Genomic DNA, 24,916 nt, shown 5'->3' on the forward strand with positions numbered 1-24,916 from the left:
GAGGTAAATTTAAAAAAAATTCAAATTAAACGAGATGATAACACATGATCATGTGATCATCTCGTGTAAAAAATGAACAACATTTGGTGTTTGAATGTATTTTCAACACAATAGATGATTCAAATCCCACTAAAATCAGCACCGAAAGACATTTGATTCTCACAATTACATCACACTATTCAGTATTCACGTTACTCATAAGCAACAAACTAAGAGAAAAATTTGATGAAAATAACTCACAAAAGTAAATAAGAAAAACATACCAAAACACAAACTAAAAACCTTCTGCCCTTTCCCAGCTTACTCTACAACTCATCCTCCATGGGATCATTCTATGAGGAATCCATAATCAAGATCCGCATTTTGTATCCGATTCTACAGCGGGTCGATTTGGGTGACCACGATGGGGCTCCGAACCACATGCTTCCCATCGAGCCAAGAAAGTGATCCAAACAGAGCCCCGGATCCACCCATTACCAAATTCTTATCATCAACCGTAACTGAGACATAGTACCCGAGCCTCCTAACCGTCTCCGAGAAGACCAACTTCTCAGGCTTGACCCTGACCTTGACCCCCTTTGGCTGCTCAACTCTCACTCGATAAACCGCATTTGCCTCTCCTACATTTGTCACCATACGAAAGAATACCTTCTTGGATGGCCCTTTGGACGAGCTTGGAAATAACACAGATATTGATGGATAATTAAAACTCTCTGGCAATGCCTTCCTGACCGGACAACTCACCCGTGAACGAGTGATCACTTGAATAGTCTTTGGGCCGTATTCTATAGCGCACAAGAAGCTTACATAGTCATGATTTTTCAGGTCATAAACGAGTCCAGGATCCATAGCTAAATCAAGGTTCAAGTGGCCAGCTCCATAATCATATGGAGTTGCTGGTTTTTTGCTAGACTCATCAAGAACTGGGTTCCAAGAATTATCATTCAAATTCGCAGTGGTCATCAAAGCAGACCGGATAGCAGCAGGGCTCCAATCCGGGTGCGCGGATTTAAGCAAGGCTGCTGCACCACTTACATGAGGGCAAGCCATGGATGTGCCTGAAAGGATATTGAACTCCGTTTTTCGAGTGTCCAAATCCAGGCCAGTTGGGCCAACTGCTTCCGTCCATGCAGCCAAGATGTTAACTCCAGGGGCGATCAAATCTGGTTTTAGAATCTCCGGGTTCAACACATTCGGCCCCCTGCCGGAAAATGAGGCAACAACCGGAGCCGGTTTGATTCCAATGACCGTGCCCTGGAAGTTTATCGTGGCTGTGGCCTCCGGATTGGATGATAAATATGCCTTAATTTTATCACCTTCATCAGAGCCAATGGCGCAAGCCGGAAGTAAGTGAGCATCGCCCACTAAACCTTCACCATTGGACAAGCCATTGGCGAGGATCATTCCCGACCCGCCGGCTTCCTTCACGACCAATCCTTTGGCGACGCGTGGGCTGCTGCCACGATCACATATCACAATCTTGCCTCTAACAGAGTTGGGATCCAGCGAATTTTCCATACAAAGGGAGGCAGAGAGTACACCTGATTTACCGGGGTAAACTAGATGATACATCTTGCCATACAATGGTTTGCCAGAGTACAAAGAGACGCCGAAGAATTTTCTGCCATCACCGAGAACGACCTCTGCCGGAAAATTTCTGTCGATAGTGCCGGCGCCGACGGTGGTCAGCCACGGCGCAAGGTTAGTTACCGACATACCATTGGGGCCGTCGTTTCCAGCAGAGGAGGAGACGAAAATCCCACGTGAAACAGCACCGTACGCTCCGATTGCTATAGGATCGAGGTAATATGGCGAGGAAACTCCGTCACCGCCGCCGATGGAAATAGAGATGACGTCGACACCATCATTCACCGCTGCGTCAAATGCCGCTAAAATATCTGAATCGAAGCACCCAGCATTCTTCCAGCACACTTTGTACACAGCCAAACGAGCCTTTGGCGCCACGCCTTTCGCGATTCCAGAAGCGTAGCCCTTCATGCTTGCACCAAAAGCGTGCCTTCCGGCAGCCGTCGACGCCGTGTGGGTCCCATGCCCATCGGCATCCCTCGGGGACTTGAACTCGATGGTTTCATTAATGCCACCGACAAGCCCTCCAAAACCAGCGGCAGCCTCATGCCCTTTAGCAAAAAACCTAGCTCCAACAATTTTTCTGTTACAATTTTTCCAACCAAACTTCACACCAGCTTCGCAAACGCCCTTCCACCTTCTGGGAACCGGGCCAAGATTCAAATCCGAGAAGCTCCTGCGCTCAGGCCAAATCCCAGTATCAAAAACTCCAATGATAACATCAGAACCGTAATCAGACTCCGACCACAGACCTCGCTGGTTCCGAAGCCCAAGAAACTGCGGTGATCTTGTGGTATGTAGCTCCCGGCGGCGATCTTCGAAAGAAGTTAATACCGCTGGATGCTGAAGCGTTGCAGCCGCCTGATCCGGGGTCAAAACTGCAGCAAATCCTTTGAAAACAGTGTCGTACACATGTAGAATGGTGGCGGGTTCCGTGAACTCAGAGGTGTACCAGTGGTAATGAGTGGGGAAAACTGACGGCTTGGATGAACTGTCCACTCTGACAATGTAAGTTCTGGGCGTTGGATCACAATTTACTTGGGTCAGTGCGAGAGAAATGAGGAGGAAGTAAAGTACAAGAGTAGCCATTGAAGTGCGATCGAGGAGGTAGAGTGAGCTTTCAAGTAAGAAAATACGAACTTTATTACTCCTTTCAGTTTTGTATTAGTCGTTAAATGAATCATTAAATTAAATTGTGGGACTTCTAACCAAATTTAACTAAACACTATATTAAATATAATTGAAATATCACATATATAAATATCACATTTATCTGATGAAAAATAATATCATATATTATCCCATTTTATTGAAATATAAAAATCATTATTAATTAAAAAATTATAAAAAGCATTTTAAAAAAATTTACCATTTAAATATTAAACAGTATAAATATGATCAATAATTAAATGTGTGGGGCATTATTTCAAGAGTGAGTCTCATGTGAGATCGTTTCACGGGTCATAATCCGTGAAACGGGTCAACCCTACCTATATTCACAATAAAAAGTAATACTATTAGCATAAAAAATAATACTTTTTCATGGGTGATCCAAATAAGAGATCCGTCTCACAAATATGACCCGTGAGATCATCTCACAAAAGTTTTTGTCATCTTTCAAAGGGAGCTTAAAAAAAAGGTACCCATTTTTGCTGCAATCGAGGCGGCAAACGAGTTTCCTGAGGAAGGAACGACGTGGTAATGGGACTTCGATGATAGCAACGGCGTCGTTTTGATCCTGTAGAGGATGTATGATTGTATGTAGTAGTAAGCGTCAAAGGGTGGTCAAATGTCATAGTGGAGTCCCTTTCTTTAAATCTTTATTTATGGTGGGACATTATATTTTATTATATTATATAAAATGGGGAAAATTAAATATAAGCCCGACTCGCTTTAAAAGGATGAAATACCGGGCCAATTGTTAATTAAGAGGGCCGGGAAGAAAAACAGAGAAGTAGAAATTGTGTTTACTTAGTGGACAATATCATGTTGAAACTATTAAAATGATTTTATAGAATGTGAATTAGTGATATATAAACAATAACATGTTTGATTTGATTTACTAATTTTCGGATTACTGTATAAATATAGGAGAAATTGAGATGAGATTGAATGAATCATGAGAGTTTAGATTAGGATTTCTTTGAATTTTTTTTCTCCGTCCTGAACAGTTTATACCTTGGGGAATTAAAGATGAGATATCACGTAAAACCGGTTTTAAATGACGGGCCTGTAGATTTGGGGAGCATTAGTTTTTGGCAAGTAAATAATGAATTAATGAACTTATTCTGTTATAATCAATCCAAGTAAGTACACCCTCATTGCCCAAACCAAACGCATATTCGGGCCTAGAGGTTATAAAGTTCTCTCTTTTTTTTCTCTCCACACGTATACATATATATTGAAATGATATGATACTCCATTTATTTGGTGTTTTCAATCATCAATTCAATCCCATGGGAAATTAATTTTTACGCTATAATTCATGTGCAACACCGCCCATTTATTCAGCCCTAAAAAATTCCTTCTTTTTTTCTCATTACGTGAGAACCTGCCGTTTTATTTTTCCCTGTACAAGTATTTGCAAAGCATATCAGTCTGATAAATTATATTGGACAAACTATGTACAACATGTTCGTCTAATAAAGTGTGAATATTAAAAATCGGACTCATTACTATTTGTCTTATATTCCGCCAAATCGAACACCCTTTCATAATCTCTAAAATTCATTGTGTGTACATATATCATGTATATACGTCCCTTTGTTTTGTTTCGATAATAACAAATCTTAATGTATTAAAAATTAAATTAAATTAAATTTGCTCCGCAAATACAAGATTAGTCTAAATAACCAAAGGCAAAAACTTATGTGAGACGGTCTCACGGGTTGTATTTGTGAGACAGATCTCTTATTTGGGTCATCCATGAAAAAATATTATTTTTTAAGCTCAGAGTATTACTTTTTATTGTGAATATGGATAGGGTTGATCCGTCTCACAGATTAAGATCCGTGAGACGGTCGCACATGAGACCCACTCATAATCAAAAGTATATGACTAATGATACTGTTTGATATTATAGATAGGATGGACAAGAGATCGGGAAGGGATATAGTGTATATCAATAATATTACATTTGATATGTTTTTAACTCGTATGATTATTGTGTTTATTATTTATAAATTCTTAAAAGTACTTGCAAAATTTAAATCAATCGTGGTTGTCCTATGATATAATTGTAAAATTTCATTCATATCATATTTATCACATATTCATCGTGTGGGTGGAGATGAGTGTAACGCAGCTCACTTTTATTGTTATCTCTGGTCAATTGACGAAATTAAGATGACTTAAAAATAAGACAAACACGAGATAATAAAAAAATATCTCATCTAACCTTCATAAAATAAGCCAAACACTGCATAAGCGTCCATCCGATACATATCTGAGCATGAACAAGTTCAAGTCTGTGACGAACCACGAAAAATATTTAAAATGACAATTTTGATATAAAAATAAGTGAGACACAAATTACATGCCTGTCCATTGGATGGACTTGATAATTGGACTTGGTCGAGACGGGCCCAGACTTTTTCTGTCCAAATCAATTTAAATTAGGCCTTAGATAATCACTCAGTCCGTTAAATTCTAAATGGGCTGAGACCCAAGTCTGACCAATTAAGCTCCATTAAAACTTTGATTTATTGGTCGTCCCCCCTTGCCCCCGAAAAGGAAAAACATGTGGAAATTTAAATGTCATTGTAATTGAATTTATGGCCATGATTTTGATGGCTGCGAGCATTTCTTATCCTAAATGTTAAAATATTTATAATAATTAAAAGATAATATTTGAATTTAATAAAAAAAAATTATCTATTTAATTTGTAAAAAATGTTAATAATAAATAATATATATTTTTGGAAATTTGATTAATATATATATACCCCATATATACCCACACGGCCAGACAAAAGAAGTTGGTCTTGCAGGCACGAAAGGACGAAAAAACGCAGATTCACACAGACTCGCCCCTTCCCCATATATTCTTTGACTCTTCACTTCGCACCGACCCTTTGACCAACTTTTTGTTCCTCCCAATTTTTAATATTACTTATTTATTATATTATATATTGCACAATATTATTGTAATTTTTATATAATAATAATATTAATTTTTTCTAATGCTACTATACTATTATTATTATTATTTTTTTTTATCTCTACTATACTATTATTTTCATGGGTACTTTTTCTGTCTAAAAATTCAAATTTTTATGCATTATAATTTTGTTTAAAAAAGTATTTTCTTAAATGATTTTTTAAGTAGGAAATATTTTTTTATTATTGAATTTACAATATTTTATCGTAATTTATTAGTATTTGAAGTTCAGGTTTACTTAATTATTTTGTAAACGTGCCATATCTCCAAAAGAATAATATATATTATCCATATTATAATAATTATAATTATTGTTATGCTTAGTATGTTTCAATTTTTTTTATTGCCGGGATAAATCCAAGCTGAGATTCACCAGAAACAAATCTCGAATTTTGCATAAAATAGAATTGTTATCAACTTATCATCAATTTTGTCTCTCATTTTAGTCATAATCTCGATATAATCAGAGTTTCCTCTCATAAAATACGACTCGTAAGATCGTCTTACACAAGTTTTTGTCAAACTTTCTTTATATTGACCAATTTTAGAATGGGTCTCTTGTGAGACAATCTCACGAATTTTTATCTGTGAGACGTGTCTATCTTACCGATATTCACAATAAAAAATAATACTCTTAGAATAAAAAGTAATATTTTTTAATAGATGACCCAAATAAGATATCCGCCTCACAAAATACGACCTGTGAGACCGTCTCACAGAAATTTTTGCTCCAATTTTAAGTATATAGACGAAGGTCTTTCATAATTCAAAAAATAAATTTCAACCACTCAATTCCATATTTACAAAATATTATCTTTTATTTTTTATTATTTCAATTTCGAAAATGGATAATTTTTATTTTAAAGGTAAAAATATTGTGTGCCACTTAAATTTGTTGGTAAAACGAAGAAGAAAAAAAGCAGATTTTCGCGCTCCAAACCCACATGTCAAATATCATCAATCCCTGGCCGTTGGATTTTCTCGATAAAAACAATGTCGGTTTCATTTCCCAATGTTGGGAAAAAACAACAAATGTATTTAAAAAGAAAAAAATTGAGATCGGAAAATTCGGAACCCAACCGAGAAATTAAAGATGGTTTATTCGAAAATGAAATCCGCTACCCTATACTTTGCGGATATAAAATCAAACTAAAATTTCGATAATTCACGCGTAAAATCTGAGAGAAAACTAGGGTTTAGAGATGGCTGATGGTGATGTTAAGAAGGGGACTGTCAAGTGGTTCAATGACGAAAAGGGATTTGGGTTTATCACTCCAGATGATGGTAGCGAAGATCTGTTCGTTCATCAATCGGCTATAAAGACCGATGGCTATCGCAGCCTCGGTGATGGCGAGTCTGTCGAGTTCACGGTGGAGCACGGCAGCGATGGACGAGCCAAGGCGGCCAACGTGACCGGTCCAGACGGTGGATCTGTGCAGGGAAGCACCCGTGGTTCGTACGGAGGAGGAGGTAGAGATGGCGGCGGAGGGTACGGAGGAGGGGGTAGAGATGGCGGCGGAGGGTACGGAGGAGGGGGTAGAGGTGGTGGGGGAGGGTACGGAGGAGGGGGTAGAGGTGGCAGTCGCGGTGGAGGAGGCTATGGCGGAGGTGGATACGGTGGTGGCGGAGGTGGATATGGTGGTGGAGGCGGGGGATATAGTAGTGGCGGTGGTGGAGGCGGGGGTTGTTACAAGTGTGGTGAGGGTGGTCATTTTGCAAGGGAGTGCACACAGGGAGGCGGCGGTGGAGGTGGTGGAAGGTATGGCGGAGGTGGAGGAGGTAGGTATGGTGGTGGAGGCGGCGGTGGCGGCGCTGGAGGTGCCTGTTACAACTGCGGTGAAGAGGGTCATTTCTCTCGTGAGTGCCCGAACGCCAACCGTTAGGCTACTCCTTTAACTTGAAGATCGCCTAGGTTTCGCTATCTTGTGCCCTTATTGGTTTGTCCTCGGTTTTTATTAGCTTTTCTGATTTGGTTAACCGTGTCATATGAATTAAAATCGGATTGTTTCATCTTGATCTACTGCTTTTTTGATACAAACGGTCACCTTTTTCATCAGCGATGGTATTTTCCTATGTTATACTGGTATTGAAACTAGTGTGGTGTCTATTTTTGTTCGCGAAATGTACATGTATATGAATATACATGTTTGGCTCGAATGATCTTAGTCTATTTGCCCTCATATTTCAAATGTCTATTTAAATCATCTCGATTTTTACTTCAGTGCTTCATTGATTTGTCTGTTCCAATAACTTGTGATGGTCATTGTACTCCAACTAGATTCTTTTCTTGTGGAACTGTAATGTTCTGAATATGCATGTGTGGGAATTAGTGGATCACTTTAGTTAGTTTCATGGGTATTTGAAGTAATTGGTGATGCATTCTGGCTTTCTGGATCCCATACGAGAATGTATATGTATTTCTAAGGAATGCGTCTCACCGGTCCTTTCCTAAAGCCGCTGTTGAACTTTTATTTAAGTTCTCTCCCATTGGCTCAGAATTAGAACCGAAACTACTCTGCATCCTGATCATGGTTTTTAAATCATCGTTGCAATTTTGCCATCTTTCAACATCACTTTCTGTTTCTTAAACCCTGTATTTCATAGTTATTTAAGGCGCAATACGCATTCAGAAGGATTAAAGCGCATTTGACATAAATTTGAAATACAACATATACCTTATCAAAATATTTTTCACCAAGATAGAAAAAATCTAAATAAATATTCATTAATTAATAAAGTAAATGATAACCATAAAAAACTTCAATCATCAAAGTTCTATAGAAAGTCACAAGTACATGGTATGTTAAAGAAAAAAACTCACATGATTACTCTTCGTCCTCAACTATATCATCGTTATCATCTTTCAAAACAATTGTGAGACGCCAGTTTTGAAGAAATTAGATCATTGAATGATAAGGACTTACCTTGTGATGGAAAATATATTTTTGTCACTGTGACACGTGATATTGGCATCTCTTTCTTCAAATATGTCTTGTATTTTCTGTTTTATTATTTCTTTTTACATTTAACTAAGAAGCACCACTTGACCATAATATTGGCTTCTCTTTCTTCAAATTTAATATTGACAATTATATTTAACTAAGATGCACCACTTAAGATACTAAAATAAGTCATGTAAGGAGCTGAAACATTGTAGATTATTATATTCAATGAAATGTGTGACAATAGTAAAAGTTTGCATAGACGACTTCTGAGCTTCTTGATAAAAAAATCTTGCATAAATGAACGAGAGATAGGGGTTTTGTGATTAGGTAGTCACGAGCTTTGCCAATTGGGCTTCAAAACTGTTTTTCTTGAGTTAATTTTTATTCAACTACAAAATAACAGCCCACTTCTTTAAATGCACAAGCTTCTGCGCCTCTTGGATGCTTCGCGCCTAGTCAGAGGCTTGCGCTTGTTTCAAGTGCTGCACCTGGCTGCGTCTGTCTTCTCCATGTTTACTGTATTATCCCTGAGATTAATTTTCAACAGCATTCACGTGTCATGGTGATAGCTGTTGAAAGATTATGAATTACTCTTCTGTGGGGAGGATGATCTCTTGTATGTACTTTTTGGCTCAGCAGTTCAGCTGAAAGCCACACAATAATTTAGAGGTGAACTGCTTGGCTAATATCTCTGGTTGTTGATGAAACACGTCATTATCTGTTTTTCAGTTTGGACTACTCCATATGCGCGAAAATGTGTTGTAATATATCTCAACAATGAAATAAATACCCGTCTTCCACAAGCAGCAGCCTTGTGCCTTTTGCCTAGAGGCTAGACCCCCGAAACATTCACTTATCTCGGTACTCTGGCATTGTTGAATCGTCGAGCTCCCTTTGAATTCATGTCTAGGTCCAGATAGTGCAATAGATTGGTTCATGAAATGCCATATTTATTTCTCATTGACCTTTTTTGATCCAAACACATGGCTGTCTATGTTTGAAAAATCTTTCTAGACCAATAGGGTCTATTGATCCAATGTATTTACGGGTCTGAACGATAATTCAACCCAATATATCAGAGTATACGTGGTAGATTCGGAATTTCAAAGTAAGTTTTCTTCTATGTTAGTGTAGTATTGTGTCTGATTCCAGTCCCCTAGCGCGCCGCAAGAGTCCCAATGTTCCTATCTGTTGACTTTGATGTTATTCTAGCCACTTGGTTCTTTGGTGTTCAACCTAATTTCCTTCCAGAGAAGACCCACCTAACATTTAAATCAGTTGAGACATCCTTATCTTGTTCCAATCCCCGGTAACAGCACAACTAGCTTCTCATCTTTCTCGATCCAGTGATACCTTCCTCATCCATATAATTATTAATTGATATTATATAATATATAGTTTATATACAGTTAATGTAATTGATTTAACACTTTAATATATTATATAGAAACAGCGTTATAACCTTGTAATGCGGTCATTGTTCATATATTTTATTAAGTTTATTATTTACAGAATGTTTTTATTAGTAAAATAAAAAGTAATTGTAAGACTGCATTATGATTGAATTCTCAAATTGTTCTTTTCTTTTTGTGCAAAAGCAATCACATAAATTACTGTGTTGTATTATGGAGGGGAGGAATTGTACAATGTTTACCTCTGATTTGTATGTGCCCTTGTGTTAATTAATTAATAATAATTAATTAGTCGTTTGTCATTCAATAGCTATGATTGCCATCCTGTTTGTGGTGAATTTGGATATATATGTACTATATATGTTTTCTGATGGAAAATGGCTCGAATGTTTCTGAGTTTGCTATGTCAATTGCTGCTGAAACTTGGGGGGTCTGAATGGTGGAGATGTGGAGTTGAGGTGAAGGAAAATATGGTAAAGTTTCCCCCCAAAAGCGTAAGCATGCTGAGTCGGACCCAATCGCTATTAAAGCTTAGACTCGTGGTGATGAAAAGATTTGGATTCTTAGTCCTGTGAGGAGTCAGATGGTGCTTTTAATGACAGGAACTCAGATTTGAGTGAGTTAATAAGTGGAGGTGAGACTTATCTGACGAGAAATTAAGTGTAATGAGTTCTGGAAAAGAAAGCCATGAATTCCTCGGGTCAGAGCTCTCGAGTCCTTGTAAATTTCCCAGAATCTGTTGGTATTTTAGTTTCTGATTAACCGGGAGAGTGGAGTGCTTGCTGGCAAGAAGACCTTTCTCGACCTACTCTCAAGTTGAGAAGAACCCGGAACTGACGAAACTAGAATGAGGGAGTGAAAGTTGAAAAGGTGTTAGATTCAGTATGTTTTTTATCCTGCTTCTACGTTCCAGGAAAGGATATGATTTAATGACAACAAAACCTTTTCTAATGAAATTTCTGTTACCGTCGTTCTCTCCTACCGGCCTTGGTCGTGCAACACTGCTTGTACGACATAAGAACCTGAGCCCAGACTGACATTAAACACTGTTTTTGTCGGCCTTGGCCATGTTGCCCCGGTACTACCAAGACCATCACAAGGTTGGGCCAAGCCACATCGAGCCGATTGAGCTGTTTCCCTTGGGCAAAACCATTTTCTTGAAGATCCCATAGACGTGGAGGCTAAGGAATATGATGACACCTGTATCGGTAGGCGTGAAATTTATTCATCTTCGACATAGGCTAGGCCATGCTCGAGTATTATATAGGCGTGGTTTGGCTCTACGGTTACATGGTAGAAGCGGGCGTTATTACATACATTAAATCCTCTTCATCTGGGTTGGAGATAATTTTCAACTAGGTTTTAGTTCAACAATTCACAAAGCATATGAGGTCCAAAGTTTTTGGATCCAGTATATAACACACACAGATGGTTCTTGGAAAAACAGTATTAAGACAAAAGTTGTGATTATCTGATAGAAGTTGGGTTTGATACAGATTGTTACATTATTTTTTTTTTGCAAAAAGAGAAGGAAAAAATTAAATATCTTGTAAATCTTCGACTTCAAATAATAGTATCATAGATGTGTGTTGTTGGATAATTTAAGTTTTGGTGATTTAAATTAAGGCTACTGATTTAAGAATATTTATTAAAAGGCAAGGCAATCTAAATTAAAAGGAAAAATTGATTATTCACGAGTTAATGTTTCTCGAGCTAAATAGATTGTCAAAGCAAAAACTAATCTTATTAAGACTAGCTGATGCCAAACATAGGTGTTGGAAGATAGCTGATTCAAGTGGTTACTGATTGAAGGAAAACTGATGATCCTAGTTAGGTTTTGTAGCAGACATTCTCGGAAGCATTCCAGATCATTCTTTAAGCATCATAATCCAACTAACAGATCAAATAAGATCATGTAATAGTTTTATCAGTCCGTTAGTCCATGCACACTACCTGCATTGTACTTTGTTAGAATTGACGAAGACATGACATAACGACCTTCGATTTGGGAATGATTACCAGATTTAAAAATGACGACTATTGGAATCGAAGTTTATAAATATATCAGTTAGATGGACTTTCAAGCGTTTATAATTTTGAAAAATCATCGAGTATTATTAAGTTCTTGAGAGTCTAAATGATCGATAAAAAAATTTAAGCACACGTGTCTTATTCCATCCGATAATTTAAGGATCATTTTGTGGTTAGTAGTTTTTTTGGAAAATTATTGTAATTGACAATAAGAGTTCTTACTGGTCTCTTTGTTTAAATTTGTGAATATACTAAGAGTTTCTGTTATGCAGTGATAAGTTCTCCTGAAGTAGACATTTGCAAACTATTGTAATTTTCCAAGTCTTTTAGTGAAAATACTTCTACGAGAAAGAAATGGTGACATAAGAGTTATTCGAATCTCCGAATATTTAGGAACAAATATTTGCATTTACTTTTTAGCTTCTATTTGATAACCAAAATGCTCATTACTTGAGCCATTTCCTTGTTCAAATTGTGTCAGTGACTTTTACGTGCATTACTCAATTGTTAGCTTATTGATAACCAACCGATGAAAATTTTAATTTCAATATTGTTAAGCCCAACAGAAATATTTTAAGATTTTATTTAGATTATTTATTATTTCTCTTCTAAATCAATCTCCGATCCCAACATATATCGTGAGATGTACGATGACTTATGCTCAATATGATACCATTATCTTAAGTTCGAGACAAAAACTCAAGTTCAAGATCCAATTATAACAAATTTTTTCCAACAAAAAAAATTGAAAAAATTTATGTTATCTAATATTGAAGTATTTAATTGCCTAGAGATGTCTAGTTCACTTTGTCATTATCTTTAAGTAGGAATCCTCCACATTCTTTTTGTGAATAGACACACTTAAATGTGTCATAAAGCATCATATATATCTCCAAGTAAAGTTAGTCGAGGGATTGCGTGTCTGTGCTTGTAAAAAATTCTAGAAAATTAAGAATTTCAAATGATCAAAAACAAGTTATCGGTAAGCAAAAGTAATAAACAATAATATTAAATAAATACATAAAATAAATGGGACACTAACACTATTATTATTTCCAACATTATTAACTTCACGTAAATAGATAATTATTCCCAACACATGAACTTCAATACATGGAATGCAACATATTTCAAACACACTTGAGATCATTAGCACCTAGCCCTTCATGTCAATATCGATCACTTAATAATGCAACACGACTGAATCATATTGGAAAACAGCGTCGCCTGAACTATTAGACGACACAGTATTTATAAACGTAACACCTCTCGCCAATGTGAAAGCACCAGTACCACCAACTATAGATATTTGGCGTAACTTGGTGAGATACGCATTGTGACCAATGAAACTAAGTGTACTGGAATTATACACCCCATCTGTGAAAACAATAGTTAACGTCATGTGGAGACTAGTATCCTCCAACGAGGCTAAAGCAATGATCCCTCGTGCCTGACCAATTATCTTGGATCCGGGCTCTGGCCCGATTGTCACCGGATCATCTATCACCGAAACAAGACCGAAAAGGGTAGGTGAACTGAAGGTCGAGTTTGCTCTAGCCACCACCACATTTGTTGGAGTTGGCGTGCTGAAAACATCCCGAACGTAGAACTGGAGTCGGGTGACATTTTGCGTCACCGAATATCCGGTTTTGAACCACTTTTCGAGGGAGTCGGGGCTGGTTGGGATGCCATAGGCGATGCCCACAATAGTTGCTAGGAAGAGAAGTGTTAGAACTATGGGATTCCTCTCCATATTAATATATCTGTTTTCGCCTCTATAAATGATTGATTCAATGAAATTTAAGGATTTCTCCTTGTTTCTATAGCTAGAGGGACCACGCGTCTACACCAATCTATGTAAAGCGTCGAAGCAAACTAATTTCTGATTTTGGTTATGATACAATACATATATATATATATATATATATATATATAGTTTTGATATGCTGCACACCTACCGTGCACATCTATGTGAGCACCGATAAGGTGTCACTCACCAATTGAATGCACAATTTTTATATATTTTATCACATCCAATAGGTGAGTGACACATCATCGGTACTCACATAAGTGTGCGCGGTAATTGTGCAGCATATCAAAACTATATTATATATATAATTAAGGAGAAATTTAAATTTTTTAATTGCTGCTGGAGAACATAAGCTCACTAAATAAAATTAGTCAGCATTATACAAGCGTCACAGATTTGCCAGTATTTCAAAACATTAATTGATCATAAGAGATACAAAATGGTATATTCAAAGACCCTTGAGAGGTGTTCGAGTTGTACGAGTAGGTGTCACAAATAGAATATCCACGAGCCATACGAAAAACTTCTGTACCACCAACCGGCAACTCATGGTGTTTTCCCAGTGTCGATTTCCTTCCGAAAATACTAAGGCCAACAGCCATGAGGACTCATGCATGTCTGCGAATGTAACGATATATCCCTTGTGATCGACCCAGTTTATTCGAAGTGGGTTCGGGGCCGGACATTATAAGATCGTCGATAACTACAACTTGGCCGAATTAGAAAAGGAACCCTTTGGTGATGGTGGCGTTCGGGCGACCTGACTGATCATCTTGCACATAGAAATGAAGTTTTATACGTAAACTTTTAATTTTCTTTCCCTTGAAAAACATTTGGAAGCCATGATTCTTAGTTATGTCATCGTGTCTCCCTTTGGCGCCGCTGACTATAATTATGACGCACAATGGAAAAAGCATCAAAATTACGTTTTTGGCCATTTCTTGGAGAAGAATTTTAGTATCTTGAATCGAAAACTTGATTTTATTTTGTAATATTCATGCTGCGCTAGCTCGAGATTACAGATATATGGGCAGTGAGCTGACAGACATGTTCGGTAAACAAAGTTGTGAAATCAAAGTTCATATTTCTATATATTACAATCCATATTACATTAATTTGTCGTGGATAGTTGAGGGTTTGGAAATCTTCTTAACTTTGCTTACGTTTTTTTTATATATAAAAAAAATCGAATTTTCTTATAATAGTGATAAAAAAACTCTGAGAGCCCAATACAATTTATTAATGAAATCGATGGATAGCAACAACAAAAAAATATGGTTTTTAATTACCAAGTTCATCATTATATTTTTCTAAAGAGATTAAAAATTCTCTTTTGTTATCATAAAGTTGCTTACACTTTTGAAATGTCTAATAAATTAAATTATTGCTTCGTGCATGTGTTTCACGCATTACGTGTTTGTTCATTTAATGGATTTTGATATATTTTAATATTAAAATATTATAGGGTGTCTCTGTGTCTCACCCCTCGGCCCTACTCTCAGGTCTCACATAAATTAAATTCAGCTTTAACAATATATAATAACATAAAATTATAAAAATAATTTGGATCTTCACTATCTCAAAATATAGTTCTAAACAACATAATACTGAGGTTCAAGTCGTGTTTAACGAAATATGATCGGTAAAATATGGTTAGTCAAATGAGTCTTTTCAGACACGATATATTCATTTTTCCTCAAAAAATATGTTCCACTAATTGACACAATTAATTTTGTATATCTTGAAAACAAAGAGCATCGTATATAATGTATTTAGACACACACACACACACATATAGGAAACTAGAGCTTCATTTTATTACAAGAATTGAACTTAGTGCTTAATTCTCAACATGCATGCATGGTCACACCAAATGATCATGTCACTGATTTGCCAACATTTCAACACTTAAATTTAACTGATCCACAAGAGTTACATAGACGGTATACTGGTAGACTCCATAATTAGTGCTCGAGTTGAAAAAGTAGGTGTCGGAAATACAGTATCCACGAGCCATTCGAAAAAATCCCGTCCCACCAACAACCGGCAACTCGTGGTATTTGCCCGAAATTGATTTCCTTCCCAAAATGCTGAGCGTGCTCCCCTTGTATTTACCTGCAGTGAAAACAAAGTTCCAATTCATGGACCATGCGAACTCTTGCATGTCTGCCAAAGTAACGAGCCCTTGTGCTCGACCCAGTACATTTGAAGTCAGGTCAGGCCCGGATGTTATCAAGTCATCGATAACTACAACCTGGCCAAAATACGTGGGAGAACCATTTGTGATGGTGGATCGCGCCACCTCCCAGACGGTGGCGTTTGGGCCATCTAACACATCTTGGACATAGAAATGAAGTTTGTGTACCCTTTCATTCCCTTGGCAAACATTTTGGAGCCATGGTTCTTCATTGTTGTTATTGCTCCCGTTGGCGCTGCAGGCTATCACGAACCATGCGGAAAACATCGATACTATAACAATTTTTGCCATTTTTTTGGAGAAAAAACTTAGTATCTCGAGTCGAAGAGTTGTGGGATTCATGCTGCATGCCCGGGATTATATAGAGGGGCAGTAAGATATATAGGGTTAATGAGATCTTACTTATGTGGGTACTGCCCTCACTTCACTTCAACGGGTAAGATCTTGTCACACATACAATTTTAAAAAAAAAATTGGGGCCTATATATGCATGTGCAAATCTTGACCATACATCCAATCATGGGGACAATGCCCACGTGAATAAGATGAAATAAACCGATATATAGCCTATTCTACGGTTGGGAGGACTCGAACTCGAGTCGTTTACGAAGAAAGCAGGGTGAGACATGAGAGCTAAGTTTCGGTGTCCCATAACTTATTAATTTGGAGCTAATAATTGAGTGATATGTAACCCACTCTTTAAAAATTAAATTTCTTATTCGTGTGATGTGACTTAAATCCATTATTTATTTTTGGGAAAACTTATTTCTCTTGCGTTAAGATTTATTATTTTATAAAAGGACTTTACGCTTTTATAAATCGTAATGAGGAAGATAAAACTGGGGAAATGCATGACATTAACCTTATCATTTTCAATATTAACTTGCATAAATGGTTACGATGAAGAATCGAGGAGCTATATCTATATACTATGGTAGTATTTGCATAGTATATTCATAAAAGTTACAAACACCTCACGCCAAAAAGAAAACGGCCATCCGACCAACTATATATATAAAAATTTTGACAAAACTAATTGGCGAGGAAAGCATTGTGACAGAAAAAACTAGACGATAAATCACATGTATCTGCTGATTTCATTTTGATCGATAAATACCTAACATTCAAAACTTTTCACCGAACACAATGCAACACATTTAATTCTACCTAAATTCGAATGCTATTATCTTAGAGAGGGCTCAATATCGATTATTGACCCACAAGCACTCATTGTATATTCTCTATATCGTACTTTCCTGATCTGCGTAAATATCTGACTGAATTGAGCGCGGAAAATCTTCGGTCGCCCTACTAACGTTCTTTGATTTTCAAATGTGTAGAACAATCAGGTCGGGATTCTTCTGCCGGGTTTCCAACACTCCCATGAAATGAACATAACACGACCTAGTAAATTATCAACTCATCTCACCCAATTCATCCGAACATAGCATGCAAGTCCGTCTCGTTGTAAATAAAAACTTCTACGGAATATATTTTGGATTCTACATTTGATCCATTCATGTTCGTGAGTAGGTTTCTTGAAAGTCATGGCTACATAGTTGGTAAGTTGGACCTTACAGAATATACAGAAACTAGGGCCCAACTCGTACATTGTGAGAGTGGACCGTGCCCGAAAATCTTGATTGGGAATATAGAAATAGCAAAATTTATAATATAATTAGGTATAAATTGGATTTTGTTTATGCAAGTTGTTAGAAAAAGAGGGGATTACATACATTTTTCAACCATCTTAATTTATGGCCTCTTCAATGACCTTAAATACCATTAAAAAAGAATGTACAGGTTGATCATGGACGGTTCAAATTCAGCTTTGAAAAGGCACTTGCAGTTACTGATTCATTGCTTAAATGAGATTTCAATATTTGGTTGAACCTGCATGTTTTTAAAATTTCATGGCTTGACATGGTAAATTCCTTCATGCCTTTGCATAAGTGAGTTTGGTCTTCACAGTTTTATTTTCTTATTTTTGTGTTTTTGAAATTTAATCTTTTTTTGACTTGGTGCTAAAGTGATATTATTGTAGTATTGATTTGACGTCCATGTATACAATGTCACGTCAATATTTTCAATAAAAAATGACTAAAATTATAAAAAAAAAATAAAAAAATACGTCACCGACTAAATCAAGATAAGGCGAATGATCAAAATGACATAATAACAAAATTATAGGACCACAAATAATTTTTTTTCCAATTTCAAATGCTTCTCATAGTCAATATAAATTTCAGCAGTACACAGCCACATCATACGCGTGAGTATAAAATAATTTAAATAATCTCAATGATTCTCTTTGGCAATCGTACGTAACAACCAAAAAGGAAAGCTCATATATTACCCTCAACAAATCGATGTAGCACATATGTAAGATATAATAAACAAGAAAGCCCGGAAACACACGATAATCCAAATTGAACTGCAAATGTTTGGATCAACCGCAATCACTAAATCTGCAGGTAGCATTGAAACTGGTTCCTGAATTGGCCCTCATGAAGCGCAAAGCAGTAAAGAGAACTTGTCTAGTCGATCCCATTAGCGCCAAGTTCATGTCTTGGATTACAGCAAATGACTGATATGGGAAGGCTATACTGTTGTATGAGTTCAACAGTGCGGTTGTTCCTTCCCTTAGGAGGGTTCTGTACGGGTCGCCTCTTCCACTCATGCCTTGCCATAAGGTCATGTCCGTGCCGTATTTTTGGGCCGCAAAAGGGCCAAAGACGATGGCTACTTTAGTGTCCGGGCTCACCACCTTCCAATAGCATCTGTGCTCTGGCATCATCCACTGTCTACAAGAAGTATCATACAATGTGAAAAGATTTAGTGAAAATTGCAAAACTTGTCTAATTGTCAGCTTTAGTCGGGTAAGTTGATTTAATTTGTAATAGTCATATCTTCCGAGGAGGGAGTGCAGACGTGATCGGTCCGGTGTCACACCAATAATCGACAAAAAAGAACGGATTGAAATTGCAAAAGTAGCAAAGTTATCGGGCTAAGTCTGAAGTAAGACTAGTAAAAAAACCATAACAATTAGACCAAGCCACAGGACCAATTATGCTATGTTCCCAAACACGCACTGTCTGATTTTGAAAGATGTGTGCTAATCTATTGTTTGTCAATGATCGAAGGTCAAAAGCTTGAAATGTGATGGTTAACTACATATCTTGATCAAGAAATTCCAAAATTTTTATGTTAATGTAAAATCAAACTTACTGATGTGAACATGCTGAAGCTTCAAAGAATGGTGTCGGAGGCATAGGAGGAAATCGAGGCAACGGTGGCTGAGGAGGTGCCGGTGGAAGGCTTACTGGTGGAGGATTCACAGGGGCTACCGGCACTGTGGGCGTGGGGGATTTTGGGCAGAAGGACATAGGCTCAGCAGGCTGCGCTAGCAATGGATCCACAGTATACATTTCCATATCAAATATGTTGAACATTAATCTTAGGCCTCCAGCTGGACCAGCGGCTACCCCACAGTCACTTGAGCCTTGCCCACCGCTCGAAACTTGCGCATAACAACCTCTCAAATCTGGGGTCCCATCAAACTTCATTGCATAACTTCCCACCCAATTTGTTGTTTCTTCTCTCCACGCTGTGTATTGGCCGCCACTGACTGGACAGGCCAATGTCACGTTCACTCCTGCACCCAAGAACAACTACTTTTACTCGCTGCACAAATAACTTTCATTGAACACAGCCTGACTCAGAATAATTAATGTGCATAAAACTTTGCAAGCCTCAAAATTTACCGGATAAGGGGTAATCGAAGAGAGATATCTGGCCATCTTTGCACTGATCGCAGAACACAGTTCCCGTAACCATTGTATATCCATATACTCCATCAATGGATGCTGCTGCAAAAACAAGAAGAAACCCTGTCAAGAAAATCTTCCCTGACCAATCCATGGATTCCGAGGAGCTGTGAATTAAGCAGTAAACAAAAGGGAGTCTGCAGAACCTTAAGAAGTGAAGCTTGAGAAAGAGAAATCTTGGTGTGAACGAGTAGAAAAAAAGAAAGATAGATGGAGAAGTAGTTATTATAATCGGCGCCTGTGCTGCAACGCTCAACTGCCTCCATTTATTACGAGCTTTTCACTTGTGGTACGGAGCTGCATTTAAGGTTGCTGACATTAAGGGAAAGAATTGCAGTATAAACCGAACGAGTGTCGGTGTTAGATTTGTTAAGGAAAATGAATAATGCCATTGAAGGATACGGAGTTTACTTCATTGTTGTCCATCAATACCGCTTACTGCACTGTGAATGAATCTTTGGTAAGAAAATTTCTTCAGAAATGTGGACAATAAAGATGTGAACAATATCCCCATTTATTTCAAGGTTGTTCTAATTAATTATAATTATATACTTAGCTACAACAAAGTTATCATATTTTAGACTAACATTGTAAGCAAATATCTTTCCTTGAACATAATTTTTGTCAAATTAAAAAGTTTCCGAAAAAAATTTGTTATAAAAAATATTTATTAATATTAATGCATTCACTTATCACACCAAATATTAAAAACAAATAAAAACTAAATACATAATTAAATGTAAATTTAAATTTGAATTTGATATTTCTTGAAAATACGATTATTTAAGTTTCGACATTAGTTTTTTTATTTTATTAAATTTCGATTATGATTTCGATTTTGTGTTACTTTTATATATTAATTATCACTACTATTTATCATGCTAAATAAAATATAAATTTTTTTATATATAATATTAAGTTTTCGTCACAGATGCTGCTATATAGATTATCCGTTTATTATTATTATTATTATTATTATTATTATTATTTATCTTAATTAACTTCCAATATAATTATTTTTTAACATATTTTTAAAAATAATTAAATTTTTAATTAAAATTTATTAATCTAATAAATGATTTTAAAAAATATTCATTTATTATTTAAAATGACAAAATAATATATGTTATATATATATATATTTAATTATTTTTTTTAGCAGTTAATTTCACTCCATCAATATTAAAATATCAATTCCACCACAAACTTTATATATATATATATTTTAATTTTTTTATTAATAAAAATTTCAAGCAACGAATTTTAAAAAATCAATTCAACGACAAGAAATTATGACAAGTGTTATCTCAAAACGAAAAAAACAAAATTTATGATTTTATGTAATATTTTTATATTAATATTTAAATTTTAAATATATTCATAATAATTGTAATAAAAAACAAGATGCGAAATCTGTGAGACGGTCTCACATGAGACTAACTCTTTTATAATAAAATAGATGATCAAAATTTGTCACCGATTTTTTTTTTTAAATTATATCTGTGTCAAATCTTTTTATTAAGATAATATTATAATGAGATAAATGATCAAAATTTGTCCATATATATAAGACCGATTTTTTTTTTTAAATTATATGTGCGTCAAAATCTTACCCGTTACAAATAAAATTAAGATAATATCCACACATATAAGATATCTCATCTACAGATAAACTGGATAGTTGGGACTTAAATTTCTAGCACTTTCACAACAGCCTAGAGGTTATAAATTGATTTAAATAAATTTAATTAAACACCCTGTACTCCCCACTCCCCACACGTTTGACCGACAATCGAGTAGCAAAATATTTGATGGGTCGCTAATTGTGTGATCAAATAATATATGCCCAAGTTTCATAGCCATAGCTTCCGCGTTCATCATGTTTTTTTCATTTGACCAATACATCCACTAATTGTGACTTGACTTGAGGAATATAGAATGATGCCAATTTGTTCCCTATATTTTGCTAAGGCTGTGTTTGGTGGCGTAAAAGGACCAAGGATTATATAATTATCTATACCATAGCATCTCATATTTAAAACGTTATTATTCAACAAATCAAACGACAGAGAGGAATGCAATCCCCAAATTAAAACCCTAAATCTAACTGAGTTGACCACAGTCAACAACCACCACAGGCTTGGACGTCTTCCCACCACCAGATCCCACCTTCTCCACCGCCTTCACGACGTCTAATCCCTCTACCACCTGCCCAAACACCACATGCTTTCCGTCCAGCCACTCAGTCTTCTCCGTGCAGATGAAGAACTGGGATCCATTAGTCCCCGGACCCGCGTTCGCCATTGATAAAATGCCAGGCCCAGTGTGTTTCTTCACGAAATTCTCGTCGGCGAATTTCGCGCCGTAGATCGATTCCCCGCCGGTGCCGTTCCCGGCGGTGAAATCTCCACCCTGGCACATGAACCCGGGGATAACGCGGTGGAAAGCGGATCCTTTGTAGTGGAGCGGCTTTCCGGATCTTCCGACGCCTTTCTCACCGGTGCAGAGAGCTCGGAAGTTCTCAGCAGTCTTGGGGACGACATCCGCGTAGAGCTCCATCACGATCCGGCCTGCAGGCTGGCCACCGACTGCCATATCGAAGAACACCCTAGGATTCACCATTTCTTCTGTAATGTTGAATTGATCACTGGTTCTTTTCTCACTCGATGATAAGGTTAAAGCGGTGAGATATGGTATTATATTGTGGAAGAGGTATAATCGCCGCCGTTGAACGTGGACGCGTTGCGTAATCTCGAGACATGTTGTTATTGGTAAGACGCGTGGTGATTGGAGTTAAAAAAAAAGTAACCATAGTTTGCTTTGAATAGTGACACGTTTTCCTATTTTACCATGGTTGAATTTGGTCATATCCACGTGATTTATTCGGGAAGCGAGTAAATAAATCAAATATTAGTTTTTATCTCATCAATATATTTGTTATTTTTTTATATAAATATGAAAAATATACATGATCTAATTATATTAATATAAGATAAAAATATTTTCGATATAATATAGACTAACCTGAATGTCAAACTAACCAAATAGAGTAGAAAATGAAGAAGATTTTAAAAATTGAATGGAGCTTGGATCAATTATATTTGATCGAATAAAATTCGAGTTCGAGTTTCCAAATATTCAATTGATACCCCAGGCCCAAACCAGATTTAGACCTTTGGTCTATCCGTAGCATGAATAGAAGACAAGCACATCAAAGGCTTAGATACCATCTTATAAATATCAGGTTTGAGCGTACCCTTAGCTGCTCTCTACTCATATCTTAAGTATAGGAGCTACGTCAGGATACCCTCTTGGCTCCTTCTAACGGTCTTATTTGTGATTTCATGTATATGACAATTTCAAAACCTGCGTCTGAACTAGTGACACTTGTTGGAATCGGATCTTAAATTCTCCGTGAGTATCATCAATTTTTTACTTGTTTGAACTAATAATATTCGAGCAAAATTTCAGTTCGCTCTATACCGACTAAAATAATTTCAATAATAACTGAATCGTATTTTCAAACACTAAAAACAGACGTCATTTGAAATCTATGATAACTCGTCATCCCAACCGACCGATTGCAAAGTTCAAAGCTTAAACCCCTAAAATGGAATTTATAAACAGGTCACCGAGATATGGATAAAAAGTAAAGGCCCATTTTATTGGGCTTAGTTCCACAATACTTAAAATGGATCCAAAGGTGATCCCCAGTTGGTCCTTGAAAATTATTTCTACCAATGGGAACACAGTAGTATGCATCGAACATTAACATGTACGAATGGTCCTTCCAAAAAAATACGAATGCGATTCTCTCGATTTTAAGGATCGAATGGGATTCTCTTAAACCTATTTATTTGTAATAAAAATACAAATGGGAAAGGGTTTTTTTTCCTTCTTTTAATGGAGAGAAACTACACGCTGATAAAATCTTGGGAAAAAAAACATTTTCAATAATAGGTGGTCAGTCGACGTATAATATTGAGTCTAGTGAGAAAGATGAGATTCAAAGATTCAAGTGATATCCGATTTGAATCTCATCGATTATGTATAATGTTTAGATACATTTAGATAAAATCTTCGCTCCTTTATATAAAAAAGGTTATTTATTTATTTGATAATGACAATTAAATCTTTGAAGATTATCCTATTTTCCAAAACAAGTTGCTCTTTCAAATATATATAAGGGCCTAATGAAATATCTACAAATGCCAATTGTGTCCAATTCCCAGAATTTCTATTATCCTTTTGAGTGAGTCTCATGTGAGACCGTCTCACAGATCATAATCTGTGAGACGGGTCAACCCTACCCATATTCACACTAAAAAGTGATACTCTTAGCATAAAAAGTGATACTTTTTCATGGGTGATCCAAATAAGAGATTCGTCTCACAAATAATACCCGTGAGACCGTCTCACACAAGTTTTTGCCTATCCTTTTAGACTAACGAAAAGGTAGTTGAGGAGGCACGTTACGCTACAACCAATGCAACTTAATCAACTCTCCACAATTCAAGGAAATAAATAATATAATTTATATATAATATGAATAAATAAAATAGATAGTGATGGGAATAATGGGATGGATGGTTTATGAGATCTTATTTATGTGGACATTATCTTCACTTCATTTCAATGGGTAAGAGCTTGTCATACATACAATTTTAAAAAAAAGTTGGTCCTATATATGCATGGACAAATCTTGGTCATCCATCTTATTATGGGGACAATACCTACATTAATATGATGAAATAAACCAAGATGGATATTGAATGGTGAGTGGGGCAGGCTGGTCTGAATCAATCAAATCAACTCACCTCTCCTTCAACGTTTGCCTGCATTTTGTCTCATTCTTCTTCTCCCTATCAAAATTATCCAAACCCAAATTTCCTCTTCCATTTCTCCCCGTCTCACCAACAACTATTTTTTTAATATATATATATATATA

At 36.4% G+C, this 24,916-nt stretch overlaps 6 protein-coding genes across 6 annotated transcripts; 1 reads left to right on the plus strand and 5 right to left on the minus strand.

Annotated features, from left to right (window-relative positions):
• Positions 1-99: 99 nt before the first annotated feature.
• LOC140823760 (subtilisin-like protease SBT1.6) lies at positions 100-2,719 on the minus strand. Its single transcript, XM_073185256.1, has one exon. It carries the CDS (start codon positions 2,674-2,676, stop codon positions 376-378), a length of 2,301 nt encoding a protein of 766 aa, XP_073041357.1. The 5' UTR covers positions 2,677-2,719; the 3' UTR covers positions 100-375.
• Positions 2,720-6,822: 4,103 nt separating this feature from the next.
• On the plus strand, positions 6,823-7,950 carry LOC140823761 (uncharacterized). Its single transcript, XM_073185257.1, has one exon. It carries the CDS (start codon positions 6,949-6,951, stop codon positions 7,627-7,629), a length of 681 nt encoding a protein of 226 aa, XP_073041358.1. The 5' UTR covers positions 6,823-6,948; the 3' UTR covers positions 7,630-7,950.
• A 5,367-nt stretch (positions 7,951-13,317) lies between these two features.
• LOC140824389 (pterocarpan synthase 1-like) lies at positions 13,318-13,887 on the minus strand. Its single transcript, XM_073185980.1, has one exon. It carries the CDS (start codon positions 13,885-13,887, stop codon positions 13,318-13,320), a length of 570 nt encoding a protein of 189 aa, XP_073042081.1.
• A 1,852-nt stretch (positions 13,888-15,739) lies between these two features.
• Positions 15,740-16,494, minus strand: LOC140824827 (dirigent protein 22-like). The gene has a single exon (XM_073186372.1). The coding sequence runs from the start codon at positions 16,481-16,483 to the stop codon at positions 15,827-15,829; it is 657 nt and encodes a 218-aa protein (XP_073042473.1). The 5' UTR covers positions 16,484-16,494; the 3' UTR covers positions 15,740-15,826.
• A 1,920-nt stretch (positions 16,495-18,414) lies between these two features.
• On the minus strand, positions 18,415-20,180 carry LOC140823762 (uncharacterized). The gene is made up of 3 exons (XM_073185258.1): positions 19,906-20,180; positions 19,370-19,796; positions 18,415-18,945 (listed from the first exon to the last, which is right to left on the minus strand). Exons 1-3 carry the CDS (start codon positions 20,060-20,062, stop codon positions 18,591-18,593), a joined length of 939 nt encoding a protein of 312 aa, XP_073041359.1. The 5' UTR covers positions 20,063-20,180; the 3' UTR covers positions 18,415-18,590.
• A 1,790-nt stretch (positions 20,181-21,970) lies between these two features.
• Positions 21,971-22,653, minus strand: LOC140823763 (peptidyl-prolyl cis-trans isomerase 1-like). The gene has a single exon (XM_073185260.1). The coding sequence runs from the start codon at positions 22,588-22,590 to the stop codon at positions 22,072-22,074; it is 519 nt and encodes a 172-aa protein (XP_073041361.1). The 5' UTR covers positions 22,591-22,653; the 3' UTR covers positions 21,971-22,071.
• Between the last annotated feature and the right edge of the window lie 2,263 nt (positions 22,654-24,916).

Source organism: Primulina eburnea, chromosome 2 (assembly GCF_022965805.1).
Source record: "Primulina eburnea isolate SZY01 chromosome 2, ASM2296580v1, whole genome shotgun sequence".
Classification (NCBI taxonomy): Eukaryota; Viridiplantae; Streptophyta; class Magnoliopsida; order Lamiales; family Gesneriaceae; genus Primulina; species Primulina eburnea.